This window comes from Eubalaena glacialis, chromosome 15 (assembly GCF_028564815.1).
Source record: "Eubalaena glacialis isolate mEubGla1 chromosome 15, mEubGla1.1.hap2.+ XY, whole genome shotgun sequence".
NCBI lineage: Eukaryota > Metazoa > Chordata > Mammalia > Artiodactyla > Balaenidae > Eubalaena > Eubalaena glacialis.
Window position 1 is genome coordinate 85484412 of NC_083730.1, and position 8986 is coordinate 85493397.

At 41.2% G+C, this 8986-nt stretch overlaps 1 protein-coding gene across 1 annotated transcript in view; it reads left to right on the forward strand.

Annotated features, from left to right (window-relative positions):
- The window catches only part of P2RX7 (purinergic receptor P2X 7), a 52003-nt gene extending 46988 nt beyond the window's left edge, over positions 1 to 5015 (forward strand). The window contains exons 12-13 of the mRNA XM_061169401.1: positions 888 to 989; positions 4383 to 5015. Of these exons, the coding sequence (XP_061025384.1) occupies positions 888 to 989; positions 4383 to 4880 (600 nt within the window). The 3' untranslated portion in view covers positions 4881 to 5015. The remainder of the gene's footprint in view (positions 1 to 887; positions 990 to 4382) is intronic.
- The last annotated feature ends 3971 nt before the right edge of the window (positions 5016 to 8986 follow it).

Sequence of the window (8986 nt, forward strand, 5' to 3'; positions counted from 1 at the left end):
ATATATATGGTATGATATATAGGTTAAAAAGCAACAATACACATAAACTAATTCTATGTTTTTTCTATATGTATATTATGTATGTCCATTTATATACACACACATATAGATTCTGTATATTTTCTACATGTATTATACACACACACATATAAATGTGTGTGGGGAGGTAATAGATGTATAAAAAAAGGTACTGGACACTCATAAAAGTGATAACAGTGATTGCTTCTGGAAAGGAGCCTAGGATGGGGGAGTGGTCAGAGTGGTCAAATTTTAGTTCATCTGTATGGTTTTGATTTGATTAATTTGGAATTTACTACATTGACTCCATGATTTCCTCCAATCAAAGAGAAATCTCTAGTATTTAAAAACAACAGACGGTTTCTTTCTTTTATCCAAGAACATTGCTGTCCTTTTTTAGCAGCTGAATGCACAATTCATTGTTCATTGTACATGTATTTGCAATTAAAGTAAAAGTTCATCTTTGCAACTAAAATTAATCACCATTTCATGGCCCAAGATGGGATGAAATTTAATGAAAATATAATTTAAGATTCAGTAGTATAACTTTCTGGAGATATTCAACCTAGAGTAACTGAAATTGAGGGAACACAACAAAGGAATTTTACATAGCACTTGGGGGACCTAGAGATATTAGGCAGTAAGCTGTGGATACTCTAAATCTACAAATTAAGGTGCTTGGGGCTCCATTTCTGATTTACCTTTAGACTCGGAATCATTCTTTCTTCGTTAGCAAGAGTTTTTGGTTAGCTTGTGTAACAGATTGTCATTTGGAAATAGGAATAACAGTTGCCTTTAGATATGTTCAGATATGCAATTCGTGATAATTCTGAACTAAAATTGGTAATCTTTTAATCTTTATTTCCTAGACATTAAAATATGTGTCCTTTGTGGATGAACCCCACATTAGGATGGTAAACCAAAGGCTACTTGGGAGAAGTCTGCAAGATGTTGAAGGTGAAGAAGTGCCAGTAAGTTATTTTGTCTTTTTTTTTTTCTCGGTCACGCCGCACAGCATGCAGGATCTTAGTTCCCCAATCAGGGATCGAACCCGTGCCCCTGCAGTGGAAGCGCAGAGTCCTAACCACTGGACCGCCAGCAAATTCCTGTTAGTCTTTTTTCCTTTTTTAAGAGAAAACTTACTATTATTTATTTATTTATTTATTTATTTTTGGCTGCATTGGGTCTTCGTTGCTGCGTGCTGGCTTTCTCTAGTTGCGGCGAGCGGGGGCTGCTCTTCGTTGCGGTGCGTGGGCTTCTCACTGTGGTGGCTTCTCCTGCTGCGGAGCACGGGCTCTAGGCACACGGGCCTCAGTAGTTGTGGCACACGGGCTTAGTTGCTCCGCGGCATGTGGGATCCTCCGGACCAGGGCTCGAACCCGTGTCCCCTGCACTGGCCGGCGGATTCCTAACCACTGTGCCACCAGGGAAGCCCAAAGCTTACTATTAAATATAAATATATCTAGAAATGTGTATAAATCACAATTGATGACTTGACAAAGTAAACCACATGTAACACATGTAACAAGCACCCAGATTTAAAAAGTGACTATTACTAGCAGAAGTCCCTTTTATGCCTCCAAATTACTACCTTCCCTTAAAAGTAGTCATTATCCTGTATTCAAGGTTAGTTTTACCTCTTCTAGAATTTTTTTATTTAAAAAATATTTTATTTTATTTTTTTTATTTTTAGAATTTTTAAAAAATTTTAATCCTATAGTATGTATTCATTACACACTCTGTTGAGTGTCTGGCTTCCTTCCCTCAATATTATTTTTGTGAGAGTCATCCATGATGTTGTGTATAGCAATGGTTCATTCTCATTGTTGTATAATTTCCGTTTTATAAACATTCAATTTATTTATCCATTCTATTGTTGAATGAACTACCTATTTGGGTAGCTTCCACTTTGGGGTTCATGCCAATGATGCTGCTACAGTAAACGTATGGCACCTAAGAGTGGAACTGCTAAGTCATAAGGCAGGTGTGTGTTCAGCTTTAGTAGATACTACTTAACAGTTCTCTGAAGTGAGTGTTCTAATTCACACTCCCCCCAGCAGTTTCGGCTGCTGGACATCTTCATTAACTGCATTAGTTTTCTACAACTGCCATAATAAATGACCACAAACTAGGTAGCTTGGAACAACAGAAATTTATTCTCTCACAGTTCTGGAGGCCAGAATTCTGAAATCAAAGTCTGAAATCAAGGTGTCAGCAGGGCTGTGCTCCCTTTGAAGGCTCTAGGGGTGGTTCCTTTCTTGCTTCTTCCAGCTCTAGGAGCTTATTACACCTGTTAGGATGTCCAATACAATACTGAATAGAAGTGATAAGACCAAGCATCTTTGTCTCATTCCCTATCTCAGGAAGAAAGTTTTTTATTTCACTATAGTACTTGCTGTAGGTCTTTTTTTTTTCCGGCCTCGCCCCACGTCTTGCGGGATCCTAGTTCCCAGACCAGGGATTGAACCCGGCCCACCACAGTGAAAGCGCCACGTCCTAACCACTGGACCGCCAGGGAAGTCCCTGCTGTAGGTTTTTAAAGAATGCTCTATCAGATTAAGAAAATTCCCCTCTGCTCCTAGTTTACTAAGAATTTTTATCATGAATGGATACTGAGTTTTAAAATAACGTGTTTTTTCTGCTTCTTTCCAAATCAATGAGTTTTCTTTTCTTCTGTCATGTGGTGCATTACACTGACTGGTTTTCAAATATTAAGCCAACCTTGCAGGAATCTGCAATAACATCAGTTTGAGCGCGATGTATGATTCTTTGTATTTACTGCTGGATTCAATTCACTAATATTTAAGAATTTTACATCCCTTCTTGAGAGAGTCTGGCCAAAATTCTGCCACTCTTGTAAAGTTTTTATCAGATCTGGGTATAAAGTGAACTCCTGTGTGTGGGGGTGGGGGTAGTAATATACACATAACCTAAGATTTACCATTTTAATCATTTTAAAGTGTGAAGTTCAGGGACTTCCCTGGTGATCCAGTGGTTGGGACTCCGTGCTCCCAATGTGGGGGGCCCGGGTTTGATCCCTGGTCGGGGAGATGTATCCCACATGCTGCAACTGGAAGAGCCCACGTGCCGCAACTAAAGATCCTGCATGCTGCAGCGAGGATCCTGCGCACAGCGGTAAGGATCCCCTGTGCTGCGGCTGGGAGCCGGCATAGCCAAATAAATGAATAAATACATAATTTTTTTAAAGAGGAAAAAAAAATAAAGTGTACAGTTCAGTGACATTTAGTATATCCACAATGCTGTGCAACCATCACCACTATCTAGCTCCAGAGCCTTTTCACACCCCAAAAGGAAACCTTGTATCCATTCAGCAGCCACTACTCAGTCACTTCTCCCCAGCCCCTGGCAACCACTAATCTGCTTTCTGTAGATTTCTGTATACATGGATTTACCTATTTTGGACATTTCATGTAAATTGAATCAAACAATATTTGTCCTCTTATGTCTGGCTTCTTTCATTTAGCATAATGTCAAGGTTCCATCCATGTTTAGCTAAACATCCATGTTTAGCATTTGTCAGCACTTCATTCCTTTTTATAGCTGAATAATAGTCCATTGTATGAACATAACATTTTTTTAATCCATTCATCCATTGATGGACACTTAGGTTATTTTCACCCTTTGGCTATTATAATAGTGCTGCTGTGAACATTCATGTACAAGAACCATTCAATTTTAATGTACTTAACTCAGACTTTCTTTGTCTGGTGAATGAAGGTATATGTCACAAAGAATAGACATAAATGATGGCAATTATGGCAACTTCCACTGGAGGATAACAAATGGATTTTTTCAGAAAAGGGAGCATGGTGAGAAAGGAGAAAGCAGAGCTAAGTCAACAAATATTTACTGTCTACTATGTGTGGGCACTGTCCTAGGCATTGGGAATACAGGCAGTAAACAAAGCAAACAGGGCCCCTGCTTTCATGTGGAAGAAGAATCATTAAGTAAACATATCAATTCATAAGATCATTTCCTCATAACAAACATAGAACATCATTATGTGATAAGAGAATGACCTGGGAGGAGCGGAACTACCTAGATCAGGTGGTCAAGGCAAGACGGTCTCTCCGAAGAGATTTATGTATTGAGGCCTGGCTTTTCTGAATTTCACTTTCCAAATCTGTAAAATGGAGATCAGAACACATATCTCACGAGGTTCTCCGAGACCTTAAATGAGGCAATGCTTGCGAAACACAGTCCTGATATATACATTTAGTAAATGATAGCTACTAGTATTGATGTAATATTAAATGTAATTTTATAAGTTAATAATAAAATTAAAGAACCTAGAACCCTAGGGGTTGTCGGTGCTGATGGGTTTGGAAACTTGCCTTTTTCAGAGACCCCCGATGGACTTCACAGACTTGTCCAGGCTGCCTCTGTCTCTTCACGAGCCACCCCCCACTCCTGGACAACCAGAGGCTATCCAGCTGCTCAGTGAAGGGGCAACCCCTAGATCCAGTGACTGCCCGAATTGGTGCCAGTGCGGAAAGTGCCTCCCATCCCAACTCCCTGAGAGACAAAGATGCTTGGAGGAGCTGTGCTGTCGGAAAAAGCTGGGTGCCTGTATCACCACCTCAGAGCCGTTCAAGAAGCTTATCCTGTCCAGACAGGTCCTGCAGTTCCTCCTGCACTACCAGGAGCCCCTGCTGGTGCTGGATGCAGATTCTACCGACAGCCAGCTGCGGCACTGCGCCTACAGGTGCTATACTACGTGGCGCTTTGGCTCCCAGGACCTGGCTGACTTTGCCATCCTGCCCAGCTGCTGCCGCTGGAGGATCCGGAGAGAGTTTCCCAAGAGGGAAGGCCAGTACAGTGGCTTCAAGAGTCCTTACTGATGTGCTGAGCAGTCATATAACATTGCCTTTGCTTGCACCTTGAGCTTCACCTGCAAAGATGTGTGTCCCGATTTTCAGCCAACGGGAAATGTGCTTTCCTCCTCCCCCAGCTCTGTATGTGTCAGAGAGCAAAGTGACCAGGGTAAACAAACAGCAAATAAACTAGAATCCCTCAGCATGGACTGAGAGTCAAGAGATTCAGATTTATATCTCCATTCTATCCCTAGGAAGTTGTGTGATCCTAGGCCTTTAACCTCTGTACCTCAGTTGCCTTATTATCCAACCTATTGTTTCACAGGGATATTAGGAGAGCAAATTGAGACAGTGTACACAAACTCTCTTATTAACGCATAAAGAGCTACATGAATATGAAGCAGCTCATTTTGAGGTGAGACTAGGACAATGTCCAACTATCAACAAACCCTTGGGTCCTGGTTAAAGAATGGGGAGGATTAAAAGTTTTGGCACAAATTTTTTGGCATTTGTCCTATAGGACCTGAGGGGTTATATCTCCTCCCCTTGTGTCTTGGCAGCTCTGATCACTTTATCCAATGATAAAGTGATGCTGTGTCAGGTTCAGGGTCTTGGTCTTAAGATGCTGTCAGCTTCCACTTCCTGTCCCTTGAAACTCTTGCTGTGAAGGAAGCAAGCTCCCATGTAAAAATCTGCCTATCCTGAGTCCACCCTGCTGTGAAGAAGCCCAAGCAGCCATGTGAAGAGGAGACATGCCCCCAGCATTCAAGCCATCCAAGCCCATGGGAGAGAAGAAGCCTTCAGATGATTCCAGATCCTGCTAACATATGACTGCAACTGCATCAGACAACCCAAGTGATAGCTACCCAGTGAACCCACAGAACAAAAATTGTTATTTTAAACCACTATGTTTTGGGTTGTCTGTTACATAGCGACAGATAACTGGGACAGAGAGCAAGCCTGATTCATGGGATGTAGACTCAGCCCACATCTTCTCTGGGTCTAAGACATGTGTCCAGATTTTCAGCCAAAAAATCCCTGGAGCCCCTCGGGGGCTTGGGTTTCTATTTGGCTGTTCTAGAAGAGCTGCAGACCAAATCAGGTAACTCACCAGACCAGCCCTGGAATCCATCAAATCTAACTGCTGAGCTACCCAATACATTTCAATCCACGTCACATTTCTATGACTGGAAGTAAGTATTGCTGTTAAAAACTGGAATAAGCCACCTTTATGCCTTTAACATCCTGTACTTTGCAGCCAATTACAATGGATGCAGTCTGGATGCTACTTAAAAAGCAACTCACACTCAAACCTTTTACCATTTCTATACGTCAACTGCTAAGAGTATAAAAATGAATAGCAGGTTTTAGGATCCTCCTGCAGGATTTCCATTTCAAGGTTTTGGCACTAGAACGGACTATTTCTAAACGACAACTATTTTAAAGAATAAATAGAGAACACTATTCAAAACGGTGACTAATGAAGGATCTGTGAGTTTTTAATACATACTCTAAGATTTACCATTTTGACACTTTTTAGAAGTCATCAGCTTTCTACTGTTTTAATGTAAGATAATATGAACAAAAACCTTCTTTTTTGGTCCCAGGATTTCACCTGGCTTTAAACTCAGGAATCAAGTTAACTGGGCCAGATTTAACTCTCATTTTTACTACCTTTCAGAGATATTTTTGAAAAGTGAATTATATATGACTTCTTCAGAACTGAAATTTTTTACTCTGAGAATGCTATGTAACTGCTACAGATTTCCATTCTGATATAGCCTCTGAGCCTTCATATGTTATTTTTTGATGCCTTCCCCCTAGTGTGTTTCTGTCACCTTGTGGAGACCCCAGATGGAGTCAGCATTTGGAATGACAAATAATCACTGGATCCACCTGTCGTTTTCATCTTTCCCAGATGCTCTGGGTGAGAAGGTGAGAGGGTGATGTGTTACATCAACTACGTGCAAAACGCCTGACACTTCCTACAACAGCATGCATCATATTTATAGTCTTAGTTTTGGTCTACAGTAGAAAATAGTGTCATCGCCAAAGGCATCCCAAGGAAAGTCACATTTTGTAGGATCTGTTTTTTGTACTTAATTCCATTCTCCTGTTATAGTAATTGCACACTATTCACTGCTTCATCTCTGTATTGGAGATCTGCTTTCTTGTAACACTGCCTGATTTCATGTAGCATTGGTTATGGACTTGCATTCCTCTCTTTAGAGGGAACCATTTTTAAAACCCTTCCTAATTCTAGCTTGGCAATGTAGATGTCTTAATAGTTTTGATAATAAAAAAAATAATGTGTAATTCGCGTTTACCGAAGTATTCCTTTTACTTTCTTTTCTCAGAAGATCCCCAAATCAGTTAGCTCATTCATTGACACATTCATTCAACATATACGCACTGAGGCACTTTGACATACAAAGATATGTTTTTAGTCTCTGCCCCCAGTTCCTAACACAGAGCTCCTAAATCCCCTGGAATTTAGAACTGTCTTGTGTTCTAATGAGGCCACTCTTGGTGGGTTCCTGGATAACTTCAGGAAGGGGGCTGGTCACCAGAAAGACCAAGCCATGATTAGAAGCTTAGAACTTTCAGTCCTACCACCTTATCCTCTAGAGTGGGGAGGGGTTGGAAATTGAGTTAATAATCGATTTTGACTATGTGATAAAGCCTCCATAAGAACCCCTACACTGTGGGGTTAAGAAAGCTTCCATATTGATGAATACATCCACATTTGGGGAGGGTGGTACACCCCCAACTCCACAAGGACAAAAGCTTCTGCACTCAGGACCCTTCTGGCCCTCACTCCATGTAACTCTTCATCTGGCTGTTCATCTGTATCTTTTAACATATCCTTTATAATAAATGGGTAAATATAAGTGTTTCCCTGAGTTATATGAGCCACTACAGCAAATTACTGAACCTGAAGAGGGGGTTATAGGAACCCCCAATTTATAACCAGTTGGTCAGAAGTACAGGTGACAACCCTGGACATGACTGGTGTCTGAAGTGGGGGACAATCTTGTAGGACTGAACCCTTAACCTGTGGGGTCTATGCTAACTCCAGGTGATTGATGTCATAGTTGAATTGCAAGACACCCAGTTGGTGTCTGGAGAGTTGGAGAATTGGTTGGTGTGGGAAAACCCAACACATTTGGTGTCAGAAGTGTTACGAGTAGAGTATAGGTAAACAGGAGTTTTCTTTTAGGCACTTACTAGAGATCAATGATAAATAAGGTTGCCACTCCCATGGAGATGTGAGGAGATGGACATTAATCAAATAATTCAAACAAATATAAACTTGTAACTTATGATGAGTATCATGATGAAGAAGGTAAAAGATGTTCTGAGAGCCTATAATAGGGGAACTTGACCTATTTGGGGATATCAGAGAAATCTTCCCTGAGGAAGGAGCTCTTCAGCTGAAATTTGAAGGATAAGTTCTAGATAACTATGTGAGTTGGGGAGGAAAGAGCATTCTAGGCCAAGACAATAGCATGTGCAAAGGTCCTGGGGCTGACAAAAAGCATAGAAGGTTTGCAGAATTTAAAGGAGACCTGTATGCCTGCTCCATAAATAGTATGGGGAAGTAAGGAATGAGATAAGACTGTACAGGCAGGGGTTGGACTGCACAGAGCCTTGAAGGTCATGGCAAGGAGTTCTGTCTTTATATTAAGAAAGACCAATGGAGACCCATTGAAGGGTTTTAAGTAGGAGCCTGGTAAGATTATATTTCATTTTTAAAAGATCATTCTGATCGCCAAGAGTGGTGGTAGATATAGTTTTAATTTTCATTTCAGTCTTTCCCTACTCTGTGAAACACGTGTCCCAAATATGCAGCAAAATGGACTGATTCTCTTTTCTCTCCTGCTCTTCCTCTCCCGGCAGTGAGAGCACCGAGTCCTAACCACTGGAACACCAGGGAATTCCCATTACGCCTTGATTTTTAGAATATCTCCTGTCCCAAGTTGGTGGGCATGAGAACACTCGTTGAGCTTTGGGTCAGGGTCAAGAATGTACCAAATCTAGAGACAAGGGGCAGTCAACAGAGCCTACAGATGCATTCCACCCTGTGGTGTAAGGCCTAAAATCAAGGTCTAATATTACATGCTGCCTTAACA